We start from the raw sequence: 19636 nt of genomic DNA, 5'->3' as shown, positions 1-19636 counted from the left end.
AGTGCTGGGATTACAGGTGTGAGCCACTGCGCCCTGCCGGGAATGGTTTTAAAAATGAATGAATTTAACAGTGCAGATAAAGTTTAAATTCCTTCTGTTCCCTTCTACAGTACTGGTTCCTTTCTCTGTTCTCCTGAGGCAGCCAGTGTCACAAATACTTGTTGACACTCTCCTTACAGTTTTCTTATAAAAGTATGCATCAACAATGTTTAGAGTGTTTCAAACCTATAGAAAAGTAGAGAGAACAGTATGATGAACTCACATATAACCATGAATGAGCTTTAGTGGTCAACACATTGTCAAGTTTGTTTCACCCAGGCCTCCCCTCTCCATATCCCACACCCTGCTGGGTTATTTGAAAGAAAAACTCAGCCATGTTGTAATGTAGTTAATACACACTTCAACAGAACCTCTAAAAAATATGGCACACTTACCCTGTTTATTAGTTTTCACGCTGCTGATAAAGACATACCCGAGACCAGGAAGAAAAAGAGGTTTAATTGGACTTACAGTTTCACATGGCTGAGGAGGCCTCAGAATCATGGTGGGAGGTGAAAGCCACTTCTTATCTGGCAGCGGCAAGAGAAAATGAGGAAGACGCAAAAGCGGAAACCCCTGATAAACCCATCAGATCTCGTGAGACTTATTCACTACCACGAGAACAGTATGGGGGAAACTGCCCCCATGATTCAAATTATCTCCCACCTGGTCCCTCCCACAACAACACGTGGGAATTATGGGAGCTACAATTCAAATTGAGATTTGGGTGGCGACACAGCCAAACCATATCACCCCTTGACCTTTTTTTCCCCTAAAAAACATAATCACAATAATATTACCACACCTAAAAAATTAACATTAATTCTTTAACATCATCGATTAATTAGTAACTGTTCAAATTTCTCCAATTGTTTCACACATTTTTTAAAAAAGTATTTGAACAAGTTGTGAGTCCAAACAAGGTCCACATATTTATTTACTTGAATTTATTGAAAAATCTGTCTTTTGTCCTGGAGAATTTCCACATCCTGGTGGTGTCATTTAATATATTCCTCTGCCCTCAGCATTTCGTATACACTGGTAGTTAGAGCCAGAGGTTTGACCAGTTTCAGGTTTGACGCTTAGGCAAGAGTACTTCAGAGGCAGTACTGTGTTCTTTCTATTGCATCTCATTAGGAGTCCTGTAGCGTCTGGCTTGTCACTGTTTTACTGACATTAAATCAGTCAGAGAGTTTAGCTCTTATCAGCCTAAACCATTCATATTGTTTGTCATTAGTATTTCACCTAATGGTTTTAGGGAATGCACATGTTTAAGGCATTATTTTTATTGTTTTGAAACAAAGTCTCACTCTGTTGCCCAGGCTGGAGTGCAGTGGTGCCATCTCGGCTCACTGAAACCTCTTCCTCCCGGGTCCTGGTTCAATCAATTCTCCTGCCTCAGCCTCCCAAGTAGCTGGGAGTACAGGTGCCTGCCACCACACCTGGCTAATTTTTGTATTTTTAGTAGAGACGAGGTTTCACCATGTTAGCCAGGCTGGTCTTGAACTCCTGGCCTCAAGTGATCTGCCTGCTTTGGCCTCCCAAAATGTTGGGATTACAGGCTTGAGCCACCGTGCCCAGCAAGGCATTATATTCTTATTGCTTATTTCTACTTCTACCACAGTGTGCTGAAGTGTCTGTTACCCCAAATTTCCCATGTTTATAAAAGAATTTTTAAAATTCCTTGTCAAATTGACTGGAAGGTAGGGTAATCTCATTGTTCAAATTTGCATTTCTTTACTTATTTATGAGGTTGACCATAAACATTCATATATTTGTTGTCAATGTGTACTCCTCCTTTTATGCATTGACTATTCATGTTATTTGCTCTTTTTTTCCTAATGCGATGTTTGCCTTTTCTTACTCACATGTAACATTAGTTTTGTTTGCTTTTTAAAGAAATTTTTAAATAAGTAGACTTCTTTCTTTCTTTCTTTCTTTCTTTTTTGAGATGAGGTCTTGCTCTGTCATCCAGGCTGGAGTGCAGTGACGTGATCTTGGCTGACTGCAACCTCCGCCTCCTGGGTTCAAGCGATTCTCCTGCCTCAGCCTCCTGAGTAGCTGGGACTACAGGCACGTGCCACCATGCCCAGCTAATTTTTTGTATTCTTAGTAGAGATGGGGGTTTCACCATCTTGGCCAGGCTGGTCTCAAACTCCTGACTTCATGATCCGCCCGCCTTGGCCTCCCAAAGTGCTGGGATTACAGGCATGAGCCACCGCGCCTGGCCAAGCAGACTTATTTCTAAAACTGCCCTTAATTTTTCTCTCCATTTCTTCACCGAGTCCATCCTCTGGCAGGTACCAGATGCTTTCAGAATGTTCAGCTTGCTCCCATGATAGTTCAAAATTCCATTTCAAGCGCTCCCCTCGCTTCCTCTGGGTAGATACCCATGTCCTGGGATACTTATCTCACCAGAGCTGGTTGCCAGTGGTGGAAGCAGGAACAGTTGTGCCTGCTTTCTTGATCTAGGTTGGGTGGTTAGAGCTTTTTAAATTTATTAAAAACATTCATCCTCTGATGGCTTTTCTTTTTTTTTTTTTTTTTTTTGGCTTTGCTTTACCAGCAGGTTTTATTTTGGAAATTAAGTAACTTGCTGAATCATGAAGTCATGCAGCTAACCAGATTTGAATTCAAGTTGTTTGGCTCCAGAATCAGGGCTCTTAATCACTATATACTCAGCTGTTCTCCATGATGGCTCAGGCATATGCAGACATGTGAAGCACTGTGTAATATCAGCTGATGTGCTTTTACTTGTATCCAATTGGCCTTACTGTGCTACTCCCTTCAGACTACAAAACAGAAACCATAAGGCTCCCTAAGATTTGTGTGTGCTGGCAGATGAAAGGGAATGAGGACAGGTGCGGACAGTGTGCATGGGTGTTTAGTGAGGCACTGGAGGACAAAAATGGAAGACTCATGTCTTTTGAGTTTATTAAAAAAGGAAAAAGATTTGAGAAGAATTCAATAAGTGAGTTTTCCCTAAGAATTCCCAATAAAAAGAATTAGATATATCTTTGGCTACAGAGAAAGGGATGGCCAAATTAAAAGTAACTGATCTATCTTCATATATATAGTATGTATATATACATACTATATATTTTAATAGAGATGGGATCTCACTAAGTTGCCCAGGCTGGCCTCAAACTCCTGGGCTCAAGCAATCTTCCTGCCTTGGCCTCCCAAAGTGCTGGGTTTATGGGTGTGAGGCACCATGCCTGGCCTTTTCTAATATATTAAAAATATTAATTATCTACTAAAATCCTTAATCTTTTATCCTAGTCTGATGTTTGTTATGTAATTTAGTTAGTTCTATTTTGAAAAAGATATTCACAATTTTTTGTTCAACGAAATGTAATCTTTATATTTTTAGAAATTGATTTTCCATTTGCAGATTAAATCTTAAGTAAAATATTCTTGGTTTTTTATGTTTTATTTCTTACATTTAACTCTGTACTATTATAGCAGCCTTCCTCTGCTCTCATTTTTGCCCCCTATGACTCAGTTTCTAAGAGCAACAAGATCTTTAAACAATGCTGTAATTAAACCATGTCACTCTCTTGCTTAAAATCTGTGGCTTCTCATTAGAATAGAACCTCAATTTCTTTCCTTGGTTTACAAAGTCCTAAAAATTCATGTACTACTTTCCCCATCATTCACTTAACTCTAGCCTCACTGGTCTCCTTTGTTTGAACTCACCTAGCCTTTTCTTAGGCATCACAGTAGTTTTTCTTTTGCTTGCAATCCACTTCTCTCTGTTGAGGTTCTGGATCAGAGCCTAGCTCAAATATCTCTTCAGAAAGGCCTTCCCTCATCATCTGGTTGTTCTCTAATACACCAGCTTGTTTTCATTTTATGCACAGAACATGCCTCTGATACCTTCTTGCTTATTTATTATCAACCTCTATGAGTTATATGCTCCTTAAAAGCAAAGATCTTTGTCTGTCTTGCTCACTACTGCATCCTAGGACCAGAATAATGCCTAGCTAATAAAAGGTTTGAGAAATATTTGTTGCATAAATTCTTTAATCTGTTTAAGCTTTATTTTATTGTGTGAGGTGAGACAGAAATCTATTTTTATTTTTCTCAAGAACTGACTTTTCTATTTATTGGAATGGGAATTATCCATCCTTTTACCATGAACTTAAGATGCCACCTCTATCAGATATTTATGTATTGATATATATTTGGGTATGGTGTGGGTGTTCTACTTTATTCTGACAGTTCAATCTCATGCCAGTTTCACTGTTTTACACGCAGGAGTTTTAAATTTCAAATACCCAGCTGCAATGCCTCCTACGTTTATCCTCTTTCTCCTTCACCAATTCTCCATTTTTAAGATTTTCTTGGCCAGGCACAGTGGCTCACACCTGTAATCCCAGCACTTTGGGAGGCCGAGGAGGGCGGATCACGAGGTCAGGAGTTCAAGACCAGTCTGGCCAATATGGTGAAACCCCGTCTCTACTAAAAATACAAAAATCAGCTAGGCATGGTGGTGCATGCCTGTAATCCTAGCTACTTGGGGAGGCTGAGGCAGGAGAACTGCTTGAACCAGGACCCAGGAGGCGGAGGTTGCAGTGAGCCGAGATCGCACCATTGCACTCCAGCCTGGGCTACAGAGGGAGACTCTGTCTCAATTCTTGAACAGTCTTACCACTTATTTTTCTCTTTATAAGTTTAATACTTCTTGTATTAGAGATATATGTTACTTTGTGGAGAATTGCCATCTTTAAAATATTCTCACAAACTGTGTGTTACATTTTCCATTTCCCTATACCCTCATTGCATAATATCAACTTAAAAATTGTTAGTCTATTGGATTCACCAGTGTTTTCTTCTACATTTTCTTTTCCATTTTATACTGAAATTTTTGACTCATTTGAGATGCATTTTGGTGTGAGAGGTGAAATAGAGATCCAGCTCCATATTTTTCCCCCAAGGATCTGAAATAGCCTTTATCATATACTAAATCTATATTCATATAAATTTGGGTTTGCTTCTGGACTCTTATTCTGTTTGATATTCTCTTCTTTTACCATACATTTAATTATTGTAACTTAACAAAGTTTTACTAGTGAGCAGAGCTAGTCCCCTCTTACCACTATTCTTTTTCAGATCCCTCCCCCAGCCATTCTTGCCTGTTAAAAAAATTTTCTTAATTGGATTTTAGAACCATTTCCTCAAATTCTTCCCTCTGCTAAAGCCTTTCTGTGCTTTATTTCATTGAATTTACAGATTAACATAGAGAGAATTCACATTTTCACAATATTAACTCTCCATATACAGTACAAGTCATTCTTTTTAAATGTCTTTTTGACTCTCACTGGAAATCCTTTTTTCAATTATATTTGGCCACTGCTGGCATACAGAAAAGCTTTTGGGTTCTATGTATTTGTTTTCTAGGACTGCTGTAACAAGGTACCACAAACTATTGTCTCATTTCTGGAGGCTAGAAGCCAAAATCAAGGTGTCTGCAAGGCCATGCTCTCGGAGGCTCTTGGGGAAGAATCTGTTCCCTGCCTTTCTCTTAGCTTCTGGTGTCATGCTGGTGGTCCTTGGCTTGAGGCTGCATAACTCTGTTGTCATATGGCCTTCTCACTATGTCTTCACAGTGTCTTCTTATTCATACATCAGTCATACTGGGTTAAAGGCCCACCCTACTCTAGTAAGTTAAGACCTTATCTTAACTATTTCTGCAAGGATCTGTTTCCAAATAGGGTTCTATCCTGAGGTATTGGGGGTTACGGTTTCAACATCTCTTTTTGGGTAACATAATTCAACCCATAACAGTTCTACTCTCATGTAAATACTCATTTTAATTTCCTCATCGTTCCTGATTATTTCACAGATGACTCTCTGGTGTTTTCCTGGTGCACAGCTTATCTGCATATAATGAAGATGATGTCTCTTTTCCAATATTTATTTCTCATTTCATCTTCTTATCTAAGCTCGTTGACTAGTACTTTATCACACCTACACAAGAGGTATTCATTATCTTTAAAAAGTTTGCTTTATTGTCTTTAAAATCTGAGTATGATTACTACTGGAGTGGAACATTTTAAAAACCCATCCATTTGTATTTCTTCTTCTGTGAACTATGTGTTTCTATCCTTTGTTTACTTTTTATACTGAAGGTTTTTAATTAATTTGAAAGAGCTCTTGTGCATTGAAAATCTTAACTTCTTGTGACATATTAAAAATATTTTCCTCCAAGATTTTGAAAGCACCTTGTCAACTATCCAGCAGCCAACAGAAAGCATAAAATATAAGAAAGGTACAGATCTACTGTAACATAGATTAATTATACCTTTCTGTGCAACAGTCCAATACATGAGCAAATCCCTCTCATATTGTAATAGTAAGATGAATAGTGGAGAGCAGTGTAGATTTTTATGAAGCACTCTTGAAAATTTCAAGTACAATATTACTTATAACTTGTCTCATAGTATAGCATTACCAAACCATTCATTTTCTTTCCAGCTAAAGCACTCAAAGGAGCTTCAGGGACTAAATGATCTGATTAACCCTTTAATACCACATGCTTCACAGCTCTGGCTCCCACGTACTTAAGTTTACACTGACATTTAAAGGCCTTAACGCCATCAAAGAAAGGATTAACCTGTCCTTGGTTTGTCTAAATGACCAAATAATAAGATTTAAGTGATAACTAGCTGTAGGATATGTCCTTATTAAATTTGATAGGATTTAAAAAAACCCAAGTAATGTAATAAAGTTTGCAAAGTGATCTAGATTAAACAGGTTTGACTGCTCAATTTGGAAGTGATTCAGTGTACAGGTACAGGTATAAAGGCAATTTTAAAATATTAGGCTTTGAATGTTGCTGACCAGAAAGTTGAGGAATGTTAAACAAACATTACAATATATTGTTTTAGCTACTTTTCATTACCCATAAAATAAACGTGTGCTTATTTTAGCAGTGTGCCTTCTCTCCCCTCCTCACAAATTTCATTCCCCCCAAAGATTTACGTAGCGTGGTACAAAACATGAGAAAGGAAAGAAAACCTACTTCTTGAGATGTTGATGCTCATCCAGAAATATAAATGTCCTAAAAGCCCAGACAGAAAGTCCCTGTCCAGGACCATTGAGGGGGTATTTTGATTTACTAGGACTGATCTGCCCATTAGCCAAGAATGTACAAGTAAAGATGCTAGGACTTGGGAATGTTCTTACTGGCATTAAAACCAGCCTGGATTTGGTCACCTTACTGATTCCATACCTTGTATCTTTATTTCTTTGTCCTATGCATAGTCTTACTTAAAAATGATGTGGCCTTTGCTGTACAGAAAAATACAGATGTTAGGTTTACTACTCATATCTATCACTTGTATGCCTTTGTTTTGCCTGTGTTCCCTATGGAAGCCTTTATATTTGTCTGTGCAAGGACTCGGGGCATATTACGAATAAGTGGTTACACTTTACCATGAGACTTTATACCTGCAATGTGTATGGCTTTGCACATGTTCACTGAGACAACTGATCTAAGAAGTTTATATGTCTGTGTGTGTAAAATTTTTCACAAACAGAATAATTTTATATGATTGTATTTGGGTAGTGTTTTTCACCACCCAATAGCAGGTAGGAATTGTACATAGTAAGAACACATATTGTATATACACACACACATTCATATATATGCCCTGGGTCACAATGGAAAATGTGTTTTGTATTGTGGTTTGCAGTCAAAACAGTGGGAAAGGCACTGTATTAAACGTGTTTACAATGTGATGGAATCCTTCTTGGCATTCTTTCATTTCCAGAGGTCAAAGATGTTCTTGCTTTTCATTCAATCTACAATTGTTTACTGGACAACTACTATATGTTGGTTGAGGGCTCAGGTGTTGGGGCAGGAAGAAAAAGAGGCAAAATTACTTGGCAATTTCTACCTATTATTACACAGATATAGGCGTTTAAATAAAAACATAAAAACAAGATGCTGAATTGATTACAGCTGCTCGTATTTTAATATGCTTATTGATGGCCATGAAAACCTAAGTGGAATGTATGAAAAATTCCCAGAAATAAAGTCTTCACTGGATGTTAAGCCTCTTGTGCTTCTCATTAATACTTGGAGAGTGATCCAGTATAAAATCTATAGTTGAGACAGGAATTCTCTAAAGATATATTTCTTTTTCTTTTTTTTTTGAGACAAAACCTTGCTCTGTCACCTAGGTGGCAGTGCAGTGGTGCGATCTCAGCTCACTGCAGCCTCTGCTCCCAGATTCCAGCGATTCTCCTGCCTCCGCCTCCCGGGTAGCTGGGATTACAGGCACCTGCCATCATGCCGGCAAATTTTTGTATTTTTTAGTAGAGACGGGGTTTCACCATGTTGGTCAGGCTGGTCTCAAACTCCTGACCTCAGGTGATCCACTTGCCTCGGCCTCCCAAAGTGCTGAGATTACAGGCGTGAGCACTGTGCCTGGCATAAGTTTATTTTATAAGTGATATAATCTGTGCTTTATAACAACAGAAGCTTTAAGAATAACTTAGGAAAAAATAATTATTTTTCTCTTTTCTGATCTTTGGACAGATTCAATAAATATGTTATGATTTCTAGTGATTATTTACAACTTCCAAAATCATACCAACCATACTAACACTGTAAGTATTTAATGCAGCAAAAACTCAAGTTTTATTTTTTTCCAATTTTGACTTTTCAAATTTAAATGCTATATATAGATATTTGGTTCCTTACACCAAATGTCCATTAGGCTGGTGATATAAGGCTCACACACATTTTCTGGAAATATAAAAAATCTAAATGAGTTGTCTTGTATTTTTGGAAAATAAACTCAAATGATTGGGTAATAGGGTCACAATTGTACTGGAAAAATGCTTTCTGACAAAATGATACTTTTTCCCCCCGAGTCAATCTAGATAATCAAGATTGGCTACAGCCAAATTATGATGGAGCTGGCCCAAATTTTCATAACTTTGTGTTCAGTGATGTCATATTAGTAGTTTGAAATTGGTCACAGGTAGGAGTATTTATACCACAGAAATCAGCAAAAGCTACCAATCAGAGGTTCCCCTCCTATTCTGAAGAGCCTTTAAATATTTGCCAGCACTTCACTGGCAATAGCCATTATTGTTTCAAAATACCATTCAACTCTTCATTGTTCATAAGAATCTTATTTGAAGATCTAAATGGTTGGGTGTTTTCTGTGTGAATCTGTCCTGGAAAAAGATTTAAATGTTTCTCATTCATTTATAGTAATGGAAATGTTAGACTTTCACTGTGAAGGCCTTATTATGTGAGACCTTCCCCAAAGAGAATTCTTCCTTTTGTATCAGTTGTATTCTATTCCAAATAAACTGCTTACAATTCAATCTTCTAGAGATAGGGTCTTGCTATGTTCCCTAGGCTGGAGTACACTGGCATAATCATACCTTACTGCATCCTCATACTAGTGGACTCAAGCAATCCTCCCACCTCAGCCTCCCCAGTAGTTGGGAATATAGGCATGTACCACTACACCCAACTAAAATTTGGATTGTTATTTGAAAAAATGTTATTCTATTTTTTAAAACTCAATCCATGCTTGTGAAGCAAAATACGTAGACTTCGAATAGAACCTAACAGATTATAGTTCTCTGTCATAAAGTCTATGTGGTTTAATGATAAAAGGTTAATTTAAAAATTTTGTAAAGTATAAAATAAACAATTTTATTAGATGAACTCATTTATTTGACATATTAAATTAGACAAAGAAATATATATGTAACCAGATAAAAACAATCACATTCTCATACTACTTGAACACACAGCAGTGGTTAAAAATAATGGATTGTAAAATGGACCCCAGGATTTAATGCAAAAACCACCCCATACGAGAAAAGTTTCAGGCTTCTAACTTCACTGAATCCAGTACTAAACGTGCTTCTTTATATTCCTCAGCTTCTTCCAAGTCTTTTTCACTTTCCTAAAATGAAATACAATAAAAATTAAGTTTATCCTTTTCAAGTTTCAGTACTTTGTTATTTACTCAAATATTACAAACCATTAATGTAAATAACTAAAATATTAAAAGTAAAAAATCCCAAGCCTCATCTAAATATATTGTAATTCCACAGGTTTCCCACGTTCTGCTCCTTCTTTACAAGGAAAGGGAAATAACTGGTGGTTTTGTTTCACTGTATATATTCTCATATAATAAGTGAATAACAGTCTTCTAAAGCTACCAACATTAAGTAAATTAAATAAAAACCTCAGAAAAAGTTTATTCTCATTTTGTTGACCCACCACCATCATACGAAAGAGAAAAATAAAAAGGAAGATCTACTAACATGTTACATATGTGACAGCATTCAGGCCAATATAATCCACCAACTATTCGCAATGACAAAGAAGGCTTCCGATGTCACAACAGAGTTAAATATAATCTTTGAATTAAACAAATGAATTGCCTGCTTGCTAATGGGTATTACATACCCTACACTAAAGGAAAGAAAATACATCCTTCATTTTCTGATATTTAAAGATTGAGTTTTTCCATAATACTGATATACAGGCAACTTTTACTAATATATTGTAATGATAACAGACAAATGAAATAATATTATCTAAATTACATAGGAAATTTTGTTTGATTTTTAAATGAAGCTATGGTTAGCAATTTATGTCAGGTCAATAAAAGATGGAGATATACAAACAGAGTAGAGGAAATACAGTATGTGTGTATTTAATATGAAAACTGAAAGCAAAAGGACTGAGAATTTGCTTAGCTCAAACTATAGGTAAGAATTTCTTAAACCTCCATGTTATACCTTAAACACATCTTTGTTCTCTGTTAGTAAACATAAGCTCTTCGAGGGCAGAGATATTGTTGAATACATTTCACATACAAATATATAATCCAAATACATTATTATTATTATTATTATTATTATTATTATTTTGGTATTTTTAGTAGAGACGGGGTTTCACCATGTTGGTCAGGCTGGTCTTGAACCCCTGATCTCGTGATCCACCCACCTTGGCCTCCCAAAGTGCTGGGATTACAGGCGTGAGCCACCGCACTCAGCAGCCAACATTATTTTTTTTCAAGCAATTTCTATTACTTTCTCAGCTACTAGATTCATGAGAGAAAAAAGGATTTAAACTGTCAAGAAATACAAATGATGCTTCCTGTCTTAGACAGTATTTTAACAGTTATTATTTCCTGCTTTATCTCCCTTCTGTATCAAAAGGCATTTATACCAGCAAGTATAAGTGTTATTCAGCTCCAAGTTAATATGAGGGGACTATATAGATTGCCAGGTTTTTCCCCCTCTCAAACTGATTTAGGTTTGAATGTGAAAGAATTCCAGATCCTTTTAATAAGATCACAAATTCTTTTGAAACATTAGATCTTTTAAAATTTTAATCAGTCAACTCATCCTCAATGTCTCAAAAGATCTTTATGTATGAAAACCAAATAATCAAGACATTGCTGGACAATACTGGTACTATCATAACTTAAATAAATTTAACTAGCTAAATTTTAATAAACTGAACAAACATGCTAGAAAACAGTACTTTTACTGGAGGCATAATTCAAAACACAATTTAAACTCCATTAATTATTTTAAAATATAGTGATATAAAGGGCAAGTGAATAAGAAATATTGCCAATGAGTTCTCAGTGTTAAATATTTAAACTTTTGGCTTTCCATGTATTGGATTGAAAAAGAAATTTAAACGTAAGACACAGAAGTCTTTGCTTACTAATATCTGCTGAAGATCCAAATATGCGGCTTCCAACCTGCGCTGGCAATCTGGGATCATCATCCGGGATTCTTGTAGGATCTCTGCCTAGAATGAGAATCTCTGTGAGACGTTCAAAGATGGTAGAACTTGTATGTGTTTAGCTCATATCTTGGTAAATATATCCTTATTAAGAGGAATCAGAAAAAAGTTATGGTTATGTTAAATGGTTCAATATTTTAACTTAAATTGTACATATTAGAAGTTAAAAAGAAAGACCAGGCACAGTGGCTCACGCCTGTAATCCCAGCACTTTGGGAGGCCGAGGCAGGCAGATCACCTGAGGTCAGGAGTTCGAGACCAGCCTGACCAACATGGAGAAACCCTGTCTCTACTAAAAATACAAAATTAGCAGGGCGTGGTGGCGCATGCCTGTAATCCCAGCTACTCAGGAGGCTGAGGCAGGAGAATCGCTTGAACCCAGGAGGCGGAGGTTGCGATGAGCTGAGATTGCACCATTGCACTCTGGCCTGGGCAACAAGAGCGAAACTCCATCTCAAAAAAAAAAAAAAAAGTTAGAAAAGAAAGACTATCATACTGTAAAATCTACAAAGTACAAGTTTTAGAACTAAATCTTTTTGGTAATCACCTTCGCATGCTAAGTGAAAGTTAACTGGAAAAGCTTTTCATAGAGTATTTATTTTAAAAGGCTATTTAAAATAAACTATTTCCCCTGCTGTCACAAAGCACCTTTATCCAAAATGGGATCAGCTGGTTATATAAATATCTCCTGCATCTTTTGAGTAATAAAGAAAAACAGTGTTCAGATAATATCACATGGAGATAATTACTGCATGAAAAAAGTTATTGAGTTATTGATCACATCGTGTGCACACTGCAGGAGGTTCACACTGAAAGAGAGAGGTAAAGAAAAATGAAAAGCAAAGACCAGCAGGTTCATATTTTTGATGCTTATCATGCATAAAAAGTTATTACTTATCCTCGTGCTTCATTTTAGGAGAGAGATTATTCTCCCCATGCAATGTGAGCCAAATTACCAATGTGGCACCCCTCTGAATCTAAACTTCTTCCTATTCCTCCTGATGACAGACACTAGAGTTAAACACAGAAATACATATGTATTCTAGAGGATATTTCTGGACATAAAATCCATCATTCAAAACTGGACTATAACACATCAAATCATGAAAGAAAAAAAATCAAATCAATGACAGGGAAACCCAACTGATAAGAGTAAATAAGTTAATGCCACATATTGGACTTCAAATAGGGCTTTTTCTTAGAGTAGTAGGAAGCTTTATTTCCTTAAACCATTCTCAGAAAGAAACATAGAGCTCATCTAAACATTTATGTCCAAAAAAATAATGTTTGGTCAAATACCTTTAAAGAAATGGGTAGAAAATCTGAGCTTTTTACTAAGGAGATTATCAAGCTCGTATAAAATAAAAAGTAATGATATAATTTAACAGTAATAATACTATATTTTAATAGAAACTTTAAGTCCCAGTACCTTCTTCCTTTCCCAAACAGCTTTGTCAGAGCTCATATTGAAAACAAAAATCTCAATTATAACATACAAAGAAGTTCTTTATTCACATCTATTTTCTCAGGTAGAAATCTATTGTTGAACTTAAACCTCTTTTACTAATAAGGCACAGGTTGAAAATTTCAAACATAACATCATGATTTTACCTCAGAGCTAATCATACTATGTCTACACATTTAACCACTGCCATTAAATTATTTTTGTGTATCTGGTTAGTTTGAATATATGTGAAAAATCAGTGACAGGAATATTTCATATTGGATTTTTCCTATTTCCTTTCCTATGGAATTCCCTTCAGAATGGTTACAGGAATTAAACAAGATGAAATGAATAGGTCAAATCCATGACAAGTCACAATATGTGTTTGTAAAAAAAAATATTTTCTAAGCTTTAGCCACCAAAAAAAACTTTAAACAATGCCATCCAAAAATAACTTCTATTCATTAAAATTCCATCTATTATTACAAACCAAGAATCCTCAGTCTATCAAAACAGGACTCTGACTTACACAGGGCCAAAGCTCAGGCTCTCCCATACACTACCCCAATTCATTCAATAAGTTTACTATACGTCTTCAGGATGCCAGGTACTGGGGATACAAAGATGAAAAAGAAAAGGTCTCTGTCCTCTAAATCCATAAGTCTAGGTGTATTAACATGAAAAGAAACATTTGAGATTGCTTCAAGAAGATCATGCCACAGAGAGCCAAAGGAACACAGTGATGGCTATGATTTGGAATTCACAAACCACATCTTCATCAAAGCCATAAATCATATATTTTACCTTGGGACAATGAATTGCAACTGTCTGGAATAATTTTAAAACACAGTATATGAGGTGTGATTATATATGTAAAGATACCCCCCAAAACACCTAAACTTAATTAAATGAATATTATCTTTCAAAGTGTTTCCCTTGGGAGGTAGTACTCAAATGAATTGTGCCTCTGTTTACAATATCTGAATCAATTGTCAGTTTATTCTAATGTTGACTATGATAAATCTGAGCTTAATTCAGGATCTTGGCATAGACTGGGAGATGCAAAGAACCTTAGAGGAACAAACACAACAGGATGTGGTACTAACTGATGTCTAATTGTTTTTAAAACAAGTTATGGTTTTATAGGGGGTACTTATTTGGTAAAATGGAAGTTGGGAGTTAGTTTAGCAAGGTTCAGGTTATAACAATGAATAAATGGCTGAACCTAAAATCTAAACAATTTCCTTTAGAGTCAAACATATGTAAATTGGAAAGGAAATACCCCAATTGGCAGATCTTCATTTTTGTCAGAAAGAAGAGTTCTGTGAAATAATCTGGCCAATGTCAATCAAGCTCTTAGGTTATTGCTGATTGTGATGAGGTTTCCAGATTCTTTAAGGATCCAGATCATCCATCAGAAGCTGGCTATACCTATAGCTATAATAATCAATAAATACTCTAATGTTGGCTATTGGCTACCTCTGAAACCAATGGCATTAGTTTGCCAGGTTGAGCTCTAGAGTAATCCAGAGATTACTGGAATAATGGTTAAGTGTTTCCTTTAGATGGCAGTAAAATGTTAATGTACTCACTTGTCAGGAAATCTATTTGACTTGTATTCTGTGGTTATTGCTAAATGAGTAAGATTGTAAGAAGAATCTTAAGTCAAAGAAAAAAAAATTATCTTTGGGCCCTTAAGCTCTAATGTTATCAATAATTACTTTAAATGTAAATGATGTAAATACACTAGTTAAAAGGCAGAGATTCATGGATTGGACCCAATAACATGCTGTCTACAAGAAATTCATTTTAAACATAATAAAATAAAAAATAAAAGGATGGGAAAATATATATAATGTAAACATTAATTTAAAAAATCAGGGCTAGGCATGGTGGCTCATTCCTATATAATCCCAGCACTTTAGGAGGCCAAGACAGGAAGATCGCTTGAGGCCAGCAGTTTGCGACCAGCCTGGGCGACACAGTGAAACTCTGTTTACAAAAAAATAAAAATTAGGTGAGTGTGGTGGCACATGCCTGTAGTTCTAGCTACTCAAGAGGCTGAGGCAGGAGGATTACTTGAGCCCAGGAGCTGGGAGGTTACAATGAGCTATGATCGTGACAATGTACTCCAGCCTAGGCAAAAGAGTGAGACCTTGCCTCTAAAAAGCCAAAAAATCAGGAGTGGCTAAACTAATACCAGATAAAGTAAACTTCGAAGCAAAATAATTATTACAGACAAAGAGGGATGTTACATTATCATAAAATTATCAATCTACCAAGAAAATACAGTGATCTTAGATGTGCATGTATTAAACAGAGTTTAAAAATATGTAAAACGAAAACTGATAGCGCTGAAAGGAAAAACAGACAAATCCATAAACATTAGCTGGGGATTTCAATACCCCACACTCAGCAACTGATAGAAATATTAGATGAAAATCAGTAAAGGTATAAAAGAACTGAACAACACCAACGCACAAGGTGTAACTGACTTTTATAGAACACTCTACCTCAGAAAGGAGAATACAATGTTCTAATAAGTAAGGAGAATACAAATACTTTTCAAGTGCCCATGAAATATTTACTGAAGTAAGCCATATTCTGGATCAAAAAACCCCAACGATAACAAAAACCCCAACAAATTGAAAAGAACTGAAATCCTACATAATACATTATCTGACTATAATGGAGTAAAATTAGAAATCATAACAGAAAGAAGGAAAATCCCTACTTAGAAATTAAACAGTATACTTATAAGTAGGCCATGCACCAAAAAAAAGTCTCAAATAAAGACACAGATAAATGGAAATGAAAATATAACATGTCAAATTTTATGGGATGCAGCTAAAGCAGTGTCTGTTGGGAAATTTATAGCACTAAATGCTTACATTAATCAAAAGGAAAGGTCTGAAATTAATAATCTTGTTTTAATGTAATTTAAATAAGTTCTTGTTTCAAGAACCTAGAAAAAGAAGAGCAAAATAAACCTAAAACAAGCAGAAGGAAATAATATATAAGAGCAGAAATCAACGAAATTAAAAACAGAAAAGCAATAGACAAAACTGTATGAAACAAAAGGCTGGTTTTGGCTGGGTGCCATGGCTCAAGCCTGTAATCCTAACACTTTGGGAGGTTGGGGCAGGCAGATTGCTTGAGCCCAGGAGTTCGAGCCAGCCTGGGCAACAGGCAAGACCCCATCTCTACAAAAAATTAGCCAGGTGTGGTGACACACATCTGTAGTCCCAGCTACTTGGAAGGCCAAAGTGGGAGGATTGCTTGAACCTGGGAGGTTAAGGCTGCAGTGAGCCATGATCACACCACTGCACTCCAGCCTGGGTGACACAGTGAAACCCTGTCTCAAAAAAATAGTAATAAAATAAAAAAACCAAAAAGCTGGTTTCTTGGAAAGAAAAAAACCCACACTGATAAACCTTTAAGCAAGACAGACAAAGATAAAGTGAAAGGGCACAAATCACCAAAAGCAGTCCAAAATAGAGGATATCATTACGGATCCTGCAATTATTAAAAGGAGAAGAAAGAAATAATATAAATGATGTTATAATATTGTTCATAATGCTCATAAACAACTTAGAAGAAACTGACCAATTCCTCAAAAACTACCAGCTACCCAAACTTAATTACTTAAATAGTCCTATTAATCAATCACTACAGAAACTGAAGCTGTAATTTATTTGTTGTTGTTAATTTAAAAAATACTTTTTCTACAATGTTCTGCTGAATGAAGTTGTAATTTAAAAGTTCCTACAAAAGAGCTCTCCAGGCCCAAACAATTTCAATAGACAATTCTACCAAACATTTAAATAACAATTAACACCAATTTTACACAAATCCTTCAAGAAAACAGAAAAGGAAGGAACAAATGATTTTTGAAATCAGTATTCCCAAATGATTTTATGAAATCAGTATTAACTGCCTCAACAAATTAGCAAACTGAATTCAGCAATGTATACAAATAATTATTTATAGATCAGTATCAAGTGGGATTCATTGTACATATGCAAGGATGGTTAAATATTTGAAAATCAATCCATGTAATTCACATCATCAGGTCTGAGAAAGAAAATGAATATAATCCTAGAACTAGTAAGTTCAGCAAGGTGAGTCTGCAGGTTACAAGATCAACACAAAAACAAAAATCAACTGCACTTTTATATCTAACAACAAATATGGTATGTGGAAACCAAAACTAAAAGCAATACAATTTGCAAGAACGTCAAAAAAAAAAAAAATACTTAGCTATACATTTATAATGTGCAGGCTCTGTATGCTGAAAATTATAAAATGCTGATGAAGGAAATCAGACCTAAATAAATTAGAAAGACTTACCATATTCATTAACTGGGACATCAATTTGCCCCAAACTGCTTTATAGGTTTAATGCAATTCCTATCAAAAGGTGTTTTATAGATACAGACAAGCTTATTTAAAAATTTACATGGAAAGCCAAAACAAACTAGAAAAGCTAAAATAATTTTGAAAAAAAAAATAAAATAAATACTCATTCTTCCCAATGTTAAGATTTACTACATCAGTACAGAATCAAAACAGTGAAGTATTGTTAAAGGGATAGACAAAGATTAATGAACCAGAAGAGAGAACACAAAAGTAAACCCACACAAATATGTCCAACTATTTTTGACAAAGATACAAAAGCAATTCAATGAAGGGAAGACAGCCTTTTCAACAAATGCTGCTGGAGCAACTGGACATTGATTGGCAAAAAGATGAATCTCAAACCAAAAGTAACACTTTCTATAAAAATTACCTCAAAATGGATTGAAGACTTAAATACAAAACACAAAATCATACAACTTTTAGGGAAAAAAAATAGAAAATCTTTGGGACCTAAGACAAGCAAAGAGGCCTTAGCGCCCTGAAACCAAAAGTATGATTCATAAAAGGAAGTACTGATAAATTGGACGTTCTTGAATTTAAAAACTGTTGGCCGGGCGCGATGGCTCATGCCTATAATCCCAGCACTTTGGGAGGCCAAGGCGGGCAGATCACTTGAGGTCAGGAGTTCGAGACCAGCCTGACCAACACGGTGAAACCTTTTCTCTACTAAAAATACAAAAATTAGCTGGGCATGGTGGCAGGCGTATATAATCCCAGCTACTAGGGAGGCTGAGGCAGAAGAATTGCTTGAACCTGGGAGGCAGAGGTTGCAGTGTGCTGAGATCGCACCATTCCAGCAAAGAGCATGGCTCTGACTCAAAAAAAAAAAAAAAAAAAAAAAAAATTAGCCAGGCATGGTGGCGCATGCCTGCAGTCCCAGCTACTTGGGAGGCTGAGGCAGAAGGATCGTTTCAACCCAGGAGGCAGAGGTTGCAGTGAGCTGAGATCTCCTCACTGCATTCCAGCCTGGGCGACCAAGCAAGATTCTGTCTCAAAACAAAAACAAAAACAAAATCCTTGTTTCTCTGTCAAAGACACTGTTAAGAGGATAAGAAGACAAACTACAGACAGAAATATCTGCAAACCACATATCTGACAAAGGGCATGTGTCTAGAATATACAATGAACTCTCAAAACTCAAACGTAAAAAAAAACAAAGCATCCAATTAGTGGGCAAAAGGCCTGATCACTCATTTTCACTGAAGAGGATACACAGACAGCAAATAAACACATGAAAAGACATTCAATATTATTAGCCATTATGGAAATGCAAATTAAAAGCACAATGAGTTATCACTATACAGCTATCATATAGCTGATGGCTAAATGCTAAAATTAAAAAATAGAGATCACACTGAATGCTGGTGAAGATGTAGAGAAATTGAATCATTGCTGGTGGGAACATAAAATAGTACAACCACTCTGGAAAAGAGTTTGGTAGTTTCTTTTAAAACAAAAACCACACGAATACAACCTAGTAATTGCACTCTTATGCATTTATCCCATAGAAATGAAAACTTATGTTCAAGAGTAGAGAACTCAGAAATAAACCCAAATACAGCCAACTATCTTTGACAAAGCAAACAAAAACATAAAGTGGGGAAAGGACACCCTTTTCAACAAACGGTGCTGGGACAATTGGCAAGCCACATGTAGGAAAATGAAACTGGATCCTTACCTCTCATCTTATACAAAAATCAACTTAAGATGGATTAAAGACTTAAATCTAAGACCTGAAACCATGAAAATTCTGGAAGATAACATTGTAAAAACCCTTCTAGACACTGGCTTAGGCAGCGATTTCATAACTAAGAACCCAAAAGGAAATGTAATAAAAACAAAGATAAATAGCTGGGACTTAATTAAAGAGCTTTTGCATGGCAAAAGGAACAGTCAGCAGAGTAAACAGACAACCCACAGAGTGAGAG

The 19636-nt window shown here is 36.0% G+C and overlaps 1 protein-coding gene across 1 annotated transcript in view; it reads right to left on the bottom strand.

Annotated features, from left to right (window-relative positions):
• Positions 1 to 9698: 9698 nt before the first annotated feature.
• The window catches only part of TBCA (tubulin folding cofactor A), a 74476-nt gene continuing 64538 nt past the window's right edge, over positions 9699 to 19636 (bottom strand). The window contains exons 3-4 of the mRNA XM_032156998.2: positions 11765 to 11851; positions 9699 to 9980 (exon numbers count right to left, since the gene is read on the bottom strand). Coding sequence (XP_032012889.1) covers positions 9900 to 9980; positions 11765 to 11851 — 168 coding nt within the window. The 3' untranslated portion in view covers positions 9699 to 9899. The remainder of the gene's footprint in view (positions 9981 to 11764; positions 11852 to 19636) is intronic.

Source organism: Hylobates moloch, unplaced genomic scaffold, assembly GCF_009828535.3.
Source record: "Hylobates moloch isolate HMO894 unplaced genomic scaffold, HMol_V3 SCAFFOLD_6, whole genome shotgun sequence".
NCBI classification, from domain to species: Eukaryota; Metazoa; Chordata; class Mammalia; order Primates; family Hylobatidae; genus Hylobates; species Hylobates moloch.
Note: the sequence above shows the minus strand (reverse complement) of the source record. Positions and strands in the feature narration are given on the sequence as shown.